The 18,796-nt window shown below is 31.9% G+C and overlaps 1 protein-coding gene and 1 pseudogene across 1 annotated transcript; both read right to left on the bottom strand.

Moving 5' to 3' along the window:
- Window positions 1-7,492: 7,492 nt before the first annotated feature.
- LOC114716856 (aluminum-activated malate transporter 10-like) lies at window positions 7,493-11,978 on the bottom strand (annotated as a pseudogene).
- A 3,680-nt stretch (window positions 11,979-15,658) lies between these two features.
- On the bottom strand, window positions 15,659-18,667 carry LOC114716858 (bidirectional sugar transporter SWEET4-like). Its single transcript, XM_028901930.1, has 5 exons — window positions 18,625-18,667; window positions 17,839-17,875; window positions 17,065-17,443; window positions 16,500-16,619; window positions 15,659-15,829 (listed from the first exon to the last, which is right to left on the bottom strand). The coding sequence occupies exons 1-5, from the start codon at window positions 18,665-18,667 to the stop codon at window positions 15,659-15,661; spliced, it is 750 nt and encodes a 249-aa protein (XP_028757763.1).
- Between the last annotated feature and the right edge of the window lie 129 nt (window positions 18,668-18,796).

The raw sequence follows: 18,796 nt of genomic DNA, 5'->3' as shown, positions 1-18,796 counted from the left end.
ATTATTATTTTGTACCATTCAATGGAAAAATTATTGTATTGAAGCCTCTTTGGTCAAAAGAAGCTTGTAAGGACCAAATGAGGATTGAGCAAGATTATAAAAAAATGAATGAGTTGAGAGAAAAAGAGAAATTGGAAATAAAAGAAAATAAGGGGAGAGTAAAGAAAAAGAAAGAAAATGAGAAAAGTGGAAAAAAAATTAAGAGTTTATTTTCTAAAAAAAATGAGATTAAGAGAGTAAGTCTTGGTGCTTGTACGCAAGGATGTTTATTTTTCCACTAACGATCTCAACTCCTTTTTGCTCTCTAGTATTGTGTCTTTGTTGCAAGAATTTATTGATTTATTCCCATAAGAGATACCCAATGGGCTTCCTCCTTTGAAGGGAATTAAGTATAAGATGGATTTTATTTCTACAGCTTCTCTACCTAATGGACCTACTTATATGGCCAATCCTGAGGAAATTGGAGAACTTCAGCACTAAGTAGATAAGCTTATAAGGAAAGGCTTTCTAAGAGAAAGCTTGAGCCTATGTATTATTCTAGTGCTCTTAGTGCCTAAGAAAGATGATTAGTGGAGAGTTTGTGTTGATTGTAGAACCATCAACAAAATAACAGTTAAGTATTGTTACCCCATTCTTAGATTAGATGACATGTTAGATAAGCCGTATAGTGCTGCTTTATTTTCTAAAATTGATCTTAGGAGTAGTTATCATCAAATGTGCATGAAAGAAGGAGATAAATGATTGGTTATGACTTTTAGGTTAACTAATACACCTAGTATTTCATGATCTTAATTAATGAATCATGTTTTTGTTCATATATTGGGAAGTTTATGGTTGTCTACTTTGATGATATTCTTGTCTATAGTAAAATAATAGATGACCATGTTACTTACTTGCGTGAGATGTTTTAAAATCTTAGAGAGAATGGCTTATATGCTAATTTCCAAAAATGCTCTTTTTGTGTGGATTTTGTTGTATTTCTTAGTTTTGTTATAGTTGCTCAAGGGATCCGTGTGGATAAGGAAAAGGTGAAAGCTATAAGAGATTGGCCAACCCTAAAGAATACTAATATAGTCAGGAGTTTTCATGGATTAGCAAGTTTCTATAGGAGGTTGCCAAATATTTTTCAACTATTGTTGCGCCTTTAAATGAGCTTGTTAAGAAGCATGCGATATTTAAATGGGGTGAAACACAAGAAATAGCTTTTACTAATTTGAACGAGAAATTAACTAATAAAGTTTTTAAAGTCAAATGTAATGCTTCTGAAATTAGTATTAGTGCTATTCTAGTGCAGGAGTCTAGGCCTATTTCTTACTTTAGTGAGAAATTAAGTGGAGATTCTTTGAATTACTTTACTTATGATAAGAAACTCTATACTTTGAAAAGAACTTTAGAAACTTGGCAGTATTATCTATGGCCCAATGAGTTCATTATTCACTCTAATCATGAAAGCTTGAAGTTTCTGAAGTCTCAAGGTAAGCTTAACAAGTGGCATGCTCATTAGTTAGAGTTCATTGAGACTTTTCCATATGTGATCAAGCATAGGCAATGTAAAGAGAATGTTGCTGCTGATGCTATCAAACAAATGATGCTATCCATATTGTTTACATGTTTTTCAAGAAAATTGTTAGGTTTCATGGATTACCCAAAACTATTGTGAGTGATAGGGATGTGAAGTTCTTTAGCCATTTTTGGAGGACTTTATGAAGTAAGCTAAGAATTAAGTTGTTGTTTTCTATTGTGGCATGTCCCCAAACTAATGGGCAAATTGAGGTCATTAACAGAACATTTACTACCTTGTTGCGTGCAATAATTCAAAAGAATTTGAAGAATTGGGTTAATTGTTTGCCTTATATTAAGTTTGCATATAATTGAGCTGTTCATTCTTTTACTTCCTTATTTCTATTTGAAGTTGTCTATGACTTTAATCTTTTTTCTTCTTTAAATATATTATCATTTCCTTCTAATGAACGAACAAACCTTGATAGCAAAAAAAATGCTAGGTTTGTGCAAGGATTGAATGCTAAGATGAGGGCCAACATAGAGAGAAAGAATGAACAATATGCTAGGCAAACTAATAAAGGTCATCAAAAGATTATCTTTGAGCCTGAAGATTGGGTTTAGGTATACTTATGAAAGGAGAGATTTCCTAAACAATGCAAATCTAAATTACACCTAATAGGACATGGCCCATTCCAAGTCTTAGAGCAGATCAATGACAATGATTATAAAATAGATTTGCCTAGCTCCTATAGTAATGTTAGTGCTACTTTTAATATGGCTAATTTATCTCTCTTTGATATTGCAGATTTGAGGATGAATCCCTTTGAGTAGGGAGGAAATGATGGAGGATCATGGTATGATCAAGATCAAGATTCAAAGGAAGAACAAGGAGCACAAACACATAGAAAGAAGTCCAATATTCTAAAAGTTTCATTACAAGTCATTGTGGGTCCAATGAAAAGAGCAAGGACTAAAGCTATGAAAATGGTCCTAAATTGTCTAATAAGAGAGCTAAAAGAGTTAAAGCCCATTTACTTGGAGAAAGCACATTTTAGTAAGCCTAAAAAGTATTCAAGAATGGTGATTACATTGCTAGAAGCCCAACAAAATAATGTATAAGGCCTGCGTGGAGTCCCGATTGAAGAATTAACTTACAATACCATGTGATAAACATGTGCCTTGGAGGAGGAGCATAAATGACATCCAAGAACCTTTAAAAAGCATCAAAAGGAGTCATTATGCATCAATTATGATTTAAATTTTTTAAAGAAGTTTTTCTTCTTTTTTTTGGTATTTGTTTTGAATAAGGCCTTGTGATTAAGGATTTTTCTCGTTCTCGTAAATTATGTTTTAATTTAGTTTCCTATTTTCAAATAGCAAACTTGTTATTGAAGTTTAAGTCATTTCTTTTTATCTTTATGTAATAAATAGTGTGTCCTATAGTCAAATAATCATTAATGAGGCATCATCCCTTGCATTTATCTCTTAGAGTACTGATTCTAGAGTGTTCTATGGTTGCCTATATATAGACTACGTTTTTGTACTTGAATTTCAGACTTAGATGAATGAAAATTGACTTTATTTCTCTCTGTGTGAGCTTTCCTTGCATGCTTGTATTATAGTGAGAATATTCGACAGTATCAAGGAATTAATCAACCTTGTGGCATCTTCATAATTAGGATTGTAAGATACGAGTTCTCCTAAGGTTTTACTTAGATCATCTGTCCTTTCATTACTTGATTTTAACCAATTTGTACCCCTCTCATATCAATGAACCTCACATAATTGATTGATATAAAGCTATATCATAAAAAATATAAGTCCATTTTTAGTAAGCTTGAGACTAGAAACTATTAATGTCTTTCTATAATTGGACTATGAAAGAAATAGGTTTCTATCAGCCTGAGGTTCAACCTTGATACCCAAAAAATAACCAAGTGTACTAAGATTTTTTAAGGCAAATTCTTTGTTCATATCAACAATAACGACGTACTATGAGAGAGTGAATTATATCACCTACATAGACTAAAATATAAAGACTTTCATTTCCATTAATTCTTGTTAATAGCGATTGATCACATCTACTACTTTAAAAATTCACTTTATTCAATAATGTAACAAGTTTTTGGAACCAGACTTTAAGGGTTCGTTTTAGACCATATAGTGCTTTATCTACTTTGCAAGCCAAACTTTTATCAGCATGTTCATAGTCTGGAAGTTGTTGCATATAGACCTCTACATGAAGTATGCCTACTTAGAAAGGCATTGTTGACATCAACTTGACACATACACCACCCTTGAGCCATTATAGTAGTTAGTATAATTTGAATTGTAACAGGTTTAATAACCAAACTAAAAGTTTCAGTGAAATCAAATCCTTCTTGTTGATGAAATCCCTTGGCTACAACTGAGCTTTATGATAAGTAAGAGTATTATCTGGGTTTCTTTTGACCTTGAACATCCACTTACAAGCAATACCACACATATTCTTAGGTAATTAAACCAAATGGCAAGTCTTGTTTTTCATAAGAGTCTCATATTCTTTAACCATTATATTTTTTCATAGAGGGAACTGTAAAGCCTCATTTATAGAAGCATGTTCTATTTCTGCTATATATACTTTTGGTTTGTAAATGCCATTCATGGATTAACCATCCTATGAAAAGCATTTATTATCATAATATTATCAATATCACGTGTTTGGTACTGAGATAACTGAGTAGGAGAAGGAGCAAAATCTAACTTGCAGGCACACTATTTATAGAAGAAGTATTGTTAGTATCATTGCACTAGTATGTGTGTGTGGGGGGGAATTTAGGAAGACTACCTGAAGGACAAACTAATAGAGACTCTAGTTTAGGATCAGAAGATAACGATTTGTGAGAGTGAGATTGGGAAAGACAAACTTATAAAATACAACATTTCTTGAAATATATAAGCTACCGTTAGAATCCCATCATTTTTATCCTTTACGTGAGAAAGAATACCTAACTGAAATACAATGCATAGATCTAAAATCAAACTTATGCTTGTTATAAGGCTGTGTGTGTGAAAAACAAGAACATCTAAATGTTCTATAAAATGCTATTACATTGCCAATAAAGAAATGTTGTATAAGATCTTTACTAGTAATCTGTTAGATAGATAAGCAACTTAGCAAAAGCTTCAGGCCATAATAGAAAAGGAAGAGAAGCATCTTTTAGTAATGTAAGCCCTATTTCAACTATTTTTCTGTGGTTTCTTATAGCCAAACCATTTCGTTCATGAGTGTAAGTGTAATTCATATGATGAATAATGCCATGCTCTTGTAAATATTTTCCTTTCTTGAGAAATTCAGCCCCTGCATCAGACTGAATAGCATTGACTTTATAGTTTAACTGCAGCTAAACCATCTTATGAAAATTGACAAAGGCTTGACGAGCTTTAGCTTTAGTGTGTAATGGACACAACCAAGTAAAATCTTGAAAAGACATAAATAAAATGAATTTAATGGAGATAATCATTAAGAGAAGTGTGTGGTGAAAGACTCTAAATATTTGTATGAATAAGCTCAATAGGAGAGTTGTATGTGGCTGATGAAGAAGAAAAAAGAAGTTTATGAGATTTGTCAAGACAACAAAAAGTGCAAGAATCAAACATAGTGATCTTATTTGAAAGAAACAATATTACAAGTACTAAGAACAAAAGATACAATGACAGATAAAGGGACAGTCACAAACGAAGGGTGGCGAAGCTTATTGTGCCATAGCTAAAAAACAAAAAAAAATTACAAGTAGTATTGGACTGACAAGATTTAGATGAAGTACATTTAGTATTGGTAGGAACATTTACACCAGAACTGGAAGACATAAAAGAAGCTGCAAAAGTTGACTTGGAAGAAGTAGGACTTGATGACTTCAGAGAAAAGCTGGAAGAATGCAGAGGTGCACTATAGACACTGCATTTGAGTTTTTTTTTGTAGATTAGCTTGTCATTTCAAAGATCTTTGATAATGAAAATATGGGAATAAAAAGGAATTTGTATATGATTATCAAGAAACAATTTAGGAATGCTTAAATTATTTTTAGTGATTTCAGGAATATGAAGAATCTCATGAAGTCTAAGTTTGTAGTGAGAAGGATAAACATGAGGATTAGAATGACCATTGCAATGAACCAACAAAGTTTTACCATTACTAACATAAATTCAATCAATAGAGGGATAACTTGGTTTATCAGCTATTATCTTATCAGAATGAGTTATATAGCTTTTAACACCTGAATTAAGATACCAATCTGGATCCATCTCTAACTTTAAAGGTTGCAACCATGCCATTGTCCTCCTTCTTATTAGATTTGTCAAATTTCATCGAGCTACTCAGAGCCTAGAAATCCTCGTTAAAATGATACCAACAATCAATAGCTTTGTGTCCTCGTTTCTCATAGATTTAATAGATCAGAATGTCTTTGCCAGAGTTGTTGGATTAGGAACTAGAACTAAGAGTAGACCTTCCTTGTCCATGATGATTGTGACTGCCTCTAGAGGAATAGGACTTAGTTTGAACAAGATTAGCAATCACATTAATACGTTTGATGTTCTTCTCCATATAAGCCTCTTAAACAATCAAAAGAGACTCAATCTGATCAATAATACAAGGGTCTGTTTTGGTTGTAACAATAATGATGAATGGATCATGTTCTTCTATAAGATCTTTAAAAATATAATTGATGTGATCCGATTCAAAAATCGGATGTCCAATTGCTATAAGAGAATCAAAAAGCAATGGAATACTAAGCAAATATTCATTAGCAAAAAGATTACCTTTCTTGGTGGTCTTTAATTGAGCCTTTAACTGTTGAATGTTAGCCCTCGTTTGAGAGGCAAAATGAGTTTGTATCTTCTCCTAGATTTGGAGAAAATTTTGACACCCACCAATCTGAGTAAGCATTCTATAGGACATGGAGCATAACATCCATGACATCAGAAGCAAATATTGCTTCTACCAATCCAGGAAATCTGGATTGATTGGCAGCCATTGTCAAATTCTTAATCGATTAGATGCATCAGAGGAGGTTTCACAGATCTATCAATGAAATTTTGCAAGTTGTGGCCTCTAATTGCGACAAAGATTCGATGCTTCCATACGAGATAATTGTTCTCCTTGAGTTTGACAGAGATGAGAGATAAGAGATGAGTGAAAGTGACAATATCTTGATAGTAATAGTTGAGAGATTGGTCAAAGGAAGGTTGGAAAGAGGTGGAAGAAGACATGATTCTTGGTACATATTGCTTTGATACCATAAAGGACTTTAGAGAAAGTGTGAGTGATAAGCTAAATGATAGGTGTATTGATTTGATAAGGCAATACTCAATTTTAGGACTTAATAAACTAATTTGAGTAAATTAGGAATGATAGTTAAATCAATTAATATGATATGATGCTTTTCTAAAACACCCTAAACATATTTTGCAATTCCCTTTCTCCTTTTTCTATTTGATTATTGTTGAAAAAATATCAATACGGTTAATTTGAAGAAAAATTGATAAACAAATAAAATAGGTTTTACATATATCAACTCCCTAATAAGGTCCTATGTTAACCACATGAGGAGTACAATATATAGAGTAAGAGAGTGACAATTGTATACAGTTCATTCACTAAACATAATTAGTTACATAATATGTTTCTTAACTATCTCATATATACATATTTATATATTGTCAATTCACATCAATATAATTGATATTAATATAAAATATAAAAGTGTGAGAGGAATCATTTTGTTCACGAGAAGTCTTGAAAAATGGGCTCATATCAAGTCTATCCCTACTCTAATTGAAGTTTTACTTCATCACAAACACAACATTTTCTTTTTCTTCTTCTTTTATCTCTTTGTTATACAATATTGAACTGTTACGCATACACACATGATGCATGTACTTGATATATAGTGAGACATCATTAAAGAGCCCAAACAGCAAACATTTATCAATGTATACAGTTTCTTTTTTAATTTTGGGAGCAAGGACCTTCAAGATCCTCTTCTTGTTTGAGGCCTTTAACAGATATTTCAGGCAAGAAATGAGCCAAATCTGCTAATTGTTGTACATCTCTAGCAATGTCTTCCACACGTGTTGCAATTTCTAAGAGCAAAGAAGCTAGGGTTAGAAGTTGAAAAGTTTCCATGAGAACAAGTTGTGGAGAGCTTTGTGCTTTTGTTGGGTTGGCAGCATTATTATTATTTATTGGATTAGACTTCAATACTTCCTGAAGCTCTTGTGCTGTATTATTCATCTTCCCAACTAAAATATCAACGCTTAATGATTTTGTCATATTTCGACTCGTCTTCACCAGCTCCCTTATCACACTCGCACAATTGGAACTCATTCTCAAGCACACGCCGCTGATTTGCTCCTTCATATCACTATTGTCCTGTACCAAAGTCAATATATCATATTTCATTATGTATAGAGAAAATAAGTTTTCAAAACTTTTGTTTTATCATCATCTTTCTAGCATTCAAACCATGAACATAAAAAGATGTTCAGCTACCACTTTTTGTCCTTTGATTAGGTTTAAAGTCAAACTTTGCACTTAAAGCTTTTGCATAGATGCTACGGGTATTCAGAAGTTTTTTAATTAATATTAATGTCGCTCCAAAAGTGTTAAAAAAAGACCAGCAAAAATGTTGATGGTCGGCATTAGTTTTTTAATAGTTAGAGTGACTTAGGCTTTTGTGATAATATTGATTGAAAAAAAAAAAAAACCTTTAGGATACTCATAGTTCTTGCACAGAATTTCAAGGGCAAAATTAGATTTTAACCCTTTTAGCTATTTTACAAAAATAATTGAGTTAAATTAGGTAATGTTATCAAATCTATCAAACTTTCATGTTATTTTTTCCCAAATTACGCTTAAAATTAATGAGATTTCATTTCTCTCAATAATCTCTTGCCATCTAATTAATTAAGGGCATTTTTGTGAAAAAATAATTGATATATTGGACAATTTGAAAAAGGTTTAATAAAAAGGATTAAGCTAAACTTTTCAAAATGTTATAACAAAAATGGATCCAAATTAAAGGAGTAATTAACAATGGTAAATGAGACCCAATAGGCCAATATATTGTGTAGCAGGAAAAAATTATTAAAAAAAAAAAGATAGATTGCATAGGATGGATCTACTCACCTATAATAATTAAGTTGTATAACTCGTCATAGATATTATATATTATTTTGCTATTAATATATTTAAAATCTTCTATATATATCATTTATTAATTGTTTGTTGACAATATATTGATATGAGCCTTCAAAGTTGTGTGTGTGTGTGTGTGTAGAGACTGTCGTACTCAGTTAAAAGCAATTTAGCAATTTATTATGCTGGCCAAAAAAAAGTTTAGAAATTTATCAAACCACCTTGCTTTCTAAATTCACGCAGCCAACGAGAGCATCTAAACATGAAGCACAGCTGCGCATTGATGCCCCTACTTTAAGATATTGCTTCCATGGGTGACGAAATCTGAACCGACCGTGGGCGGGTTCCCATCTTGCAGCGTTAGCCTGCATATTGCAATATGGTCAAACCATATTTATTTGTATGTATGTATTAGGGTTAAGACTATTTTTAGTCACTGAAATTTAACTTCATTTTAGTTTTGGATGGTTCTTAAAATATGATTTCATTTTGGTCCAACTCAAAATTTTTGGTCCCTGAAAATAATGATCAAAACCAAAATGAGGTTAAACTTTAAGGATCAAAACTACTTATTTCAAATTTGAAGGACTAGAAACAAAATAAAATCATATTTCAGAGACCAAAATAATTATTTCAAATTTCAGGAACTAAAATTAAGACAAAGTCAAATTTTATAGACTAAAGATGGTGTTAACCCTATGTATTAATTACAAAACTTATATCAAGTTGCTTATATCTATTAGATCAAGTTCATAGGTGAATTTATAAAAGTGCATCTACGTATTTTAACAACATTACAATGACAAAATAACATGTGTTCATATAAAAATTTATGTATTATAATTTACATATAAGAGCTAATACAAAATTTACAAGATGAGTATACGAGTGTATATATGCATTTTTAACGAGAACTTGACATAATGATAAAAGCAACTTGATCTAAATTTTATCCACATAAATATTGTAAATTATAAATTCAAATCATTTAAATTAATCCTTATCAAGTTTGCATACCATAGAATCTTCTGCTGCCTTAGAACTCAGCACGCACTTGTAGCCTAGCAACGTTTTATCAGATTCGTGGTCAATAACAGATGAAGTTTGATCAATGAAGTACTGAGCCACAAGACCTGAAATGTCACAAACATATTATTATTCTTAGCTACGTTCCAAGGAAACTAGGTATGCGTCCAAATGGGCCATCAAAATAAGGGCTAACCATCTAAAGAATTTGCGAGTTTGTCCATGTTTGAAGTGATTGAAACATGGAGCTCCTGACCCGCCCAAATGGGGCAAACAGTGATGCTTGTGATTATGCAGAAAGATGTGCCAATTATAATGGTGAATATCCTTTGCATTGCCATATCCCATAATTCATCGACCCGATAACCCGATATTGAAACCAAGCTATAAGTGAGGATAAATATCACGGCGCCATAATCAAATCGAGCCTTAATAGTGGGGATGAATCTAGAGAACGTTGCAGCAGAAGCTGACCACGGAAATAACAATGATTAAGTTAACAGGATATTGGTTAAGTCCTACATTGAGTGATTAGATGATAAATCCAACATATATCTTTGGATTTTTTTTTTGGCACAAGAGATATGTGATCAAAGTTAAAACTCTAACATCAAGACTAAAGAATAAACAATAAATTTTGACTATAGTCTGTGAATGAATTGTGCATAGAGTGATACTCCTCCGTCCTTATTATAAGACCCCATTTGACTTTTTATTTGGTCCTAATTATAAGACCCCAATCCATCTGTCTCTTATATTTATGCATTTTTTTCCAAGATAATCCTTCTAATAATGATAGTTTTAGCCAATATACTTAATTAGCAAGGATATTTAGGAATGACAACACTTATTTATTATAAATAACCAACTTAACTTACTTCCTTAATCTCCTCAAATAAGTCAATTGGGTCTTATAATTAGGACCGGAGGAGTAATTGATTACTTGTAACAATACAAGACCATTAGATGGGTTGGCGAAAATTGCTTTTAATACCTAACAAAAAGAGTGAGACGCCTTCAATGATTGGTTCAACATGATCTCCTGCTCTGTTGGCTACCCAATGCACACCAATGGCAAGAAACCCCGCAATAGATGTCGCACAGATCCGATTTATAGTTTTACTAATTGTATCACCTGCATTAGTTAATTATCCAATTATTAACTTAATTATACTCTTTGAATATATTGCCCAAAGGAAAAAAAAAAAAGTGAATCAACAACAGAATTTGTAAATTTCCTTGCAAAAAATATCATCACTAATTGATTAGTGACAGAATTTCATCGCTGAATTAATTAGTAAAAAAATTTCATCACTAAACTAATTAATGATGAAAATTATCTATCGCTAAATTCTGTTTCTAATTAACTGTGTTTTTAAAATACGATAGATGGGTTTAAGAGGAAAAAATTGTAATTTTGAGTGATTGGGTGTACCGTACGTACCTGCTGTGTACTGAAACACAACAACCACAGTCATGACTGCCCACATAGCATTTCCTCCAACTCCATCGTACAAAGGCTTGACGTAGTAGAAGAGAGAGACTAAAGTAAGAGCTATGGCTACCTTGATGGCATGAATAAACTTTCTGGGATCATTCACTCCTAATTCCCACGCTTTCTTCGGAAATATCAATAACTTCAAACCCAACCTTACAATCCAATGTCGGATCCTTCCAATTCCAAATCTCTCCGGCACCAAAATCTCCGATGATCCGTCACCGGCCTTTATTCTCCATTCAACTTCATTACCCATCTACTTCGTCGCTTGTTACTTCTGCAGTGTACACTACTAGCAGGTTATTAGATTCATGGAGTATAAGTATATAAATTCGAAATGTAAAACCGACTATATAATGTAAACGACATTGATCTAATAGAAAAAGAGGGGTGCAATGGAGAAAATGACCAAGATTTGAACTCTATTTTGGCCTACCTGCACCATCGGATGATACTGCTTAGTGCTGAGATTGCAGCATACGTGTATTTATAGAGATGGCCTTCTCTTCTCTATCATCTCAGTTCCAAGATTCAAGAAATTAATTATTTCAAATTCTGTTGATGGGGTTGGCTTTAGATGTAGAGGATATCATCAAAGCACAAAACCTAAGTTGTTTAGAAACCATTACCTCCGTTATTCCAATCAGATTCTGCCACGTATCCCTTCTTTTTGGTCCCTACGTCAGCATTTGTGGTTAATGATGATGGAAAAAATAATACAAGTGCCAAAATCAGATTGGAATAATAGATGTAATGGTACTCCCTCTTGACCATATTATAAGAAGTCACTGACACATACCGATAAAACTAGTTAAAAAGATTAAGTTTAAGTGATTTCTAGTATTACTCTCATTAATTGTACTAAATTCTAACATCGTATTATTTTCTATTCTCCCACTACCCTAATAAATATGGGCATATATGAAAAAAGTAATTAATATTAATTGAAACTAACAAAGGGTATATAAAAAGAACCAAGAATTTATTCTGTACGGATTCCTATAATGAGGTTTAAGTTTTGTCCTTTTCAAAATTATTTTTTCTTAGTGCATTGCTGTACGCAGATGGCTGAAAATGAAAGTGTCGCATCCGTACATAGGCCATGAATGTTGCCAATTTTGGACTAAAGTTAGGTAACATATAGTTTCCATGAACGCATGATCAAAGTGAAATTATACTAGTTTCATTTGAAAATAGAATTATAAAACACCAAACTTACAGGAACTATAAAATATTGAGACGATTTGCACTCCACCACCTAATTTTAGTGGACATGAATCGACCAAATTAAAGTTGTGGGATTTAAAAAAAGAAAAAAGAAAAAGAAAAGACGTCAACTTGTGGACGCACTCAGGTGTTCAACTGGGACAAGTCATGAAGCACTTGCGGATTATATTAATCCATGCATCATAGTAGAAGAGCAATAAATTAGAAAGATTCGCAATGATGACCTAAATCAGAAGAATTAGTGCCTGCCGCAGCTAATATTTGATGGTTATTATACTTTGTTTTCATTTTCATTTTGTTTTATAATTTCAAATTATAGGTTTTAATCTGTTAAAAGAAAAATAGTCTATGTTCTTATTAAAATATAGATACTAACATTTTAAATGGAAAGGAGCGTAAGGAAATTGAAACATATAGTTTGAAATTATAAAGACCAAAAATCAAAATGAAAATAAATTATAAGGATCAAACATTTTATTAATTCTAAAAGTTCTCAAACATCAATTGCAAGTAAGGGTATTCAATTGTATCCTGTCTTGACATCCCGTCATTGTCTGGGACGGGATATGGGATGGGAGTATACCGTCCCGGTTCCGTCCCCATATATTATGTTTTCTAATTTTATAAAATTATTTTGCTTTATTATTAATATAATAATATTAGAACTTTTATAATTTTATAATTATATCGTCTACAATTTTATAAGTTTTTTCTATAGGTTATATGATGTGTTTTCAGGGATATCTTGAGTTTATATATTTTCTATCTTTCAAAAGAAACATTTTTCTTTGTTAATTTTCTATTATTGTCAATTTTTAGCTATTTTCTTTATATAATTTTTACTACGAGTTTTTATGCTCTAGATACGTTTAGTTTTGAGATAAAAAAATTCATTAAAAAATAAATGGGATACCTGGTCCTGTCCCTATTATGTCCTGTCATGAATGGGACGAGACACTATCGGGATGGAATGGGATATGACGCGGGATTGAAAACCATCCTATCTCAATTATTGGGATGGGACTGGGATGGGTTTGTCCCTGTCTCATCCCACCCCATAGGCACCTTCAATTACAAGTGGTTAGCATGTTTTTCTTTAAATATTTATAACATGAAGTACTAATTCTAGTCTTTAATATAAGAATTAGTTTGACATTTAATTTGGTTTTAAATATAATATCTCAATTCATTTTATTTCATATATTTATCCATTTTTTTCAACACTTATATATTACAAATAACTAATTAACTAATTTTCTTAATCTATTCAAATTAGTCAATCAACTGTTATATTAAGGATAGAAGGTAATATTTTTAGTATAATACTTACATCAAATTCCTTATATCTATTATGTTAAGTTCTCCAATTATACATAACCATATGTCCTATTTTTAAAATATTAATATTTAATAGTATTTAATTATAAATCCATGTTAAAAAAAGACACAGCCATATATGATTAAAAAACCTGACATTATAGATATAAACAATTTTTTCCTATCTTTTATGCAAATGATAAAGCAATTGAAAGAAATTCTATGAAGCAACATTCATAATCATCTCAAATATTTTATAAGGAAATGAGATTCCCATTCCATCAAGGCTCACCGAAAACCGCTTGGAAGTTTTTTGCCCCCTTTTCACGTAGCTTTACACTCGAAGTGGAAACCCCAATATGAGCGTGTTCATTCATATAAATATTATCCATTTATAAATATGAATAAGTGAGTGAAAATTAGGTCATGAATAGGATTCTTGGAAAGGTAAATAAGCAAGCAAACATCTTGAGACGCAAATGCGACTATTGAACTTGATTAGTGACACAGCACTTATCTTTCTGCGCCACCAGTTGCACTCATATTATTGATATTAGATTTTCGATGGACTGAAATATTTAATAAGTGATTTTTCAGATTAAATATAACATAAATTAGATAAAGGATTTAATTTAGGAGAAAATTTAGGTGCAATTTTTTATAGAACCATTACATTCATTATTCCAATAAGATTCTGCCACTTGTATTATTTTTTCCATATGCGAGGCCTGCAAATCTTCAATATATGGTTTTTTTTTTCCAGGTCTTCTATTAGTGCAAAAGCTACTCTAGTAACTTCTGCTCAAATGTGCGATTGAGATTGAAATTACGATTTATCAGGATTTTAAAAAATTTAGCAAAATAAAATAAACAAACTACATAATCACTTATTTGGATTCAAATGGGTTTATTTGAGTTCCCACCATTTAACCAAACATGCACTCCTTTATGAGTTGGCTAACAAAAATCAATTTTTTTTAAAAAAAAGGTTTAAAAAAATAATGACTAAGGTTGAAACAACCAAAAGTTTAAGGATTGAGTTGTACTAGTCATACATGGGAGATTGAATTATAGGTGGGATGAAAGTTGAAGGATTAAATAATTAATTTTCTCTTAATTTATATTATTCAAATAATCTAAATATCATATTTAAATAATCTAATTGAGATAATAGATACATTACCATAAATTAACCAACATATACGGTTGTATATCTTTTTCTTCAATAGATATAGATATGAATATTTTATCTTCATAGAATACCATATATCCCTACCCGTCTCTATGTAAGGAGACTCAATCAGTTGTGAATCACTCCAATCGTAGAGTTATTACACACACATACACGCACATATAATCTCCCCTTTCCTTTTTTTTTCCCCCTCTCCCTTATGGTGCATCCATGCCGTCCCATCTTATGATTTTTTTAAATAAATAAAAGTTTGAGTGAGTTGAGTCTTAAAAGCTCATTTCGATTATAAGATGTCTCCAGGCTCAGAAAACACTTATAAAAGTACTTACAGATTACCCACTAATAAGAATTTTGTATTGAAAACAAAATTCGAATCTAAGATATTATGATTATGAGCTAACTCTTTGACAATTAAACCAATTCTTATTAGTAAACTTATGATTTAATAATTCAACTCGAATCCAAACCAACTTAGCTCCAAGTAAATATGGTTGGGCTTAGCCCATTGTCATTAAAGAAAACATTGTGCCGATGAATTGTCATCTAATTCTCAGGACCCAGAAGAACACTTACCGTGATCATACACCGACAACGGGAAGAAAAACAGACCCAAAAAAAAATCAGCGGACTCTTTTTTTTTTTTTTGAGAAATAGAAAATTATTCAAAAAATTAAAATAAAAAAGTGCGGTTGCGGCGGAGGGTTGCGAGGGGGAGAGATCATTTGGGAAGGGTAGGATTGGCAAGGACGACCACCTCGGAAAGCGTGGGCTCCACTTGCCCCTTGGCGGCCAACTTCCGTTCTGCAATCTGCCGCTTCGTGGATTTGTAATAAGTGGCATAGAGGATCAACTGAGCCACCGATAGCAATAATCCTATCCCATTCGGTATCTGCCTCCTCAAAATAATATCTTTGTATTATTTTATAATTATATTAAAATTACATCAAAATGCTATAATATCTATTAGAAAGAAAACATTAGAAAACCATTTGAATCAATTAGGACATGAAAAAAAAAGGGTGTTGGAGGGGGTGGTAACGAGAGATCAGACGATATAGAGGTTTAAAAGATGGTGAAATAAGATACAAGAAAATGGTTAAAAAAATTTTTTGTTAACAATTAACAGAATGTAAATAATTTTGCCGTGAGAATCATACAGCTAACCCCACTTGTATTGAGATAAAACTAGTTATTGTTGTTATTTGGCTATATTAATTAAACATTTTCTTCAATATAATCATGCCCACGCATACACATGCACATACTTCTTCTCATCCTAAATATGAGAGTTAGTTACCTAATTGGAGTATATTAAGAAAATTAGTTAAATTAGTTATTTGTAATAAACATGTATTGTCTTTCTTAAAATACCTTTAATAATCATGTGTATTAACTAAAACTAGCATTTGATAAAATATTTAATATGTACAATTATTACAAGAACTATCTTAAGAAAGATAAATAAATGAAAGACGAAGTAAATTAGAGTTTTATATTTAAGACCAAATTAAATGTCAAACTCGTTTTTATATTAAAAACCGGAGGTAATACACACTTACAGCAATGAAAGGGTCAAAACGGATGAGAGCATAGGTAGTCCAAGCGACGCCATTGCCAAAGGTGCCAAGAGACACAAAGAAAGGCATGTACTCCACGCTTTTGGTAGTGATCACCATTTTCTGCGTCCAACATATATTATATATATATATATTTATATCGTCACATAGCTTGTATATATATACACACATATTGAAATTAAAAATGATAGTTGACATGTAAATTTGTCTTAAAAATTTTCACCCGAAAGTCAGGTTGACCTGAAATTTTTCTTCTAGGTTCAAAGTCACTCGAAAAGTGTTAAAATGGAGAAATCTGTTACCTCTTACCATTGAAAATGTTAAGAGTCATCAATACTATAATTTAATTGTTCATGTTAGTTTTTTAATGAGATAAGGTAATATTGCTATGTTTTGAAACTTTCAGGGCAATATTAAACTTAAAAAAATTCCAGACCAATATTGATTCGGAAGGAAAACTTCTAAGAAAAATTTGCATCTAAACCCATTAAAAATTAAAATGGAATGAAAAATAATTAAACAGAAGTAATTGATTAATAATACTAACCATGACGGTCAAAGGAGAAGCATACATCATAAGGTTGAAGAGGGCACAAATGGTTCCGACGACGGCGGAGCGTTTCTTGACGGTGTGAAGAAGCGTTAAGGAGAGAACAGTAAGAGAAGAGATGAAAAGGATCTCAACAAGAAGCAAAAGAAAGACTTTGAGCCTCTTGGTGCGTCGAGAGTATATGAGGAAGATGATGACGTAGATCAGCTCCACCACACAACCCGCCCCGTTTATGGTCACAACCAAGAGGCTATTCGGGTGCACCATCGGCAAACCGTACAGCGTCCACACCATACAGTTCACCAGTGTCGCTAAATACGGCATCGCCGAGTACTGCTCCACCGTTCCTTTCCTCCATATGTCCAAAAATGTTGGCCTGCAAATATATATTTTAATATTGAAAATCTTATTTAAAATTAAAGAGAAATAATAAATATGTAAAAAATAACTTTTTTCAGGGAAAAATAGCATAAGAGAGAATTTACCATGTAAATAATTTACCTTGATAATAAATGCAATGATATTAATACAAGTGATTAAATAGAAAAATAGGAAATTAATAAAAAAAAATTGGAAACGAGCCTCTAATTGTATCTTATAAATACGAACAAGGCATATTCAAAAATTGTCTCATATAAGAAGGAACGAAAAAAAGAGTATAAGCTCGTAATACAGTGTGACTAATATGAGTTTTAAATTAAATGTTAATTCAAATTCATTTGATGGTGCTGGTAAACAAAAAAAAAAAAAAACCATTTGATGGTTACTTACAGGGGAGATAAGAACATGAAGCCCGAAATGATGTTTCCTGCAAGTTAAATTAAGTTCCCAAAAATTTAAAAAAAAAAAAAAACAAAGATCAGTTAATTATGTATGAAAAAGAAAAAAACACGAAACTGAATCCTCTCAGTATAAAGAATATCACATAAATGAAGTGTAAAAGATCCAATTCATTTATTTGCCTTTATTTTCTTTTACAACATTATACTATCAGTAAATCATTTATTAGATTAAATAAAAAGAAAAAACATGCTTCAGTACTGTCAATGAATTATGAAGAAGGACACCAGAAGATGAGAAGGAGAGATCATATATCACAGAAGTCGGACTAGGTTAATTTAGAATCATGCTTATAAGTTGAAAACCATCAATATAAATATGCTAAAATAACATAAGAATAAAAAAATGGACTGTTCACAAATAGTGGATTGTTGGAGAGCAACAAGCGTTGGCTGGTCTTAGTGAAAAGGGCTGTGGCGGCTTGAGTATAAGGTTTTACATTCAAGTCCATGTGAACATCCACAATACTTAAATTTGACTCATTCATATGGCCATATCAAGGAGAAAAAATTAGACAGAGAAAGAAATTTCACCCACCTAGGATGCCAAGAATAAAATTAGCGACAAACTTTAGTAAAAGAACTCTGTCATTATAGAATTCTGTAACTAAATCAGTTAGTGACAATCTTTTCCATGACGGAATTTACAAATTCTGTCACTAAATTTTGTTATTAATTACTTTTTTTCCCGTAATATAGAGAAAGAAGTATCACCCACCTAGGATGCCGACAACGATTCGAGCAATATCTGCAGGATTCATGGCTAAGCAGTCGCGTGGGCAGGCTCTCAAGTTTAATTTCAAGTGACAGGAAGCTAGCTTGCCAAATGCGGGTTGGTGTGGTGGATCATTGGAATGATATGTATTATATATAGAGATGGGAATATATAT

Source organism: Neltuma alba, unplaced genomic scaffold (genome assembly GCF_004799145.2).
Source record: "Neltuma alba isolate B1F8T4 unplaced genomic scaffold, ASM479914v2 tig00011693_pilon, whole genome shotgun sequence".
In the NCBI taxonomy this organism is placed as follows: Eukaryota; Viridiplantae; Streptophyta; class Magnoliopsida; order Fabales; family Fabaceae; genus Neltuma; species Neltuma alba.
This window is presented reverse-complemented; position numbering and strand designations above follow the sequence as displayed.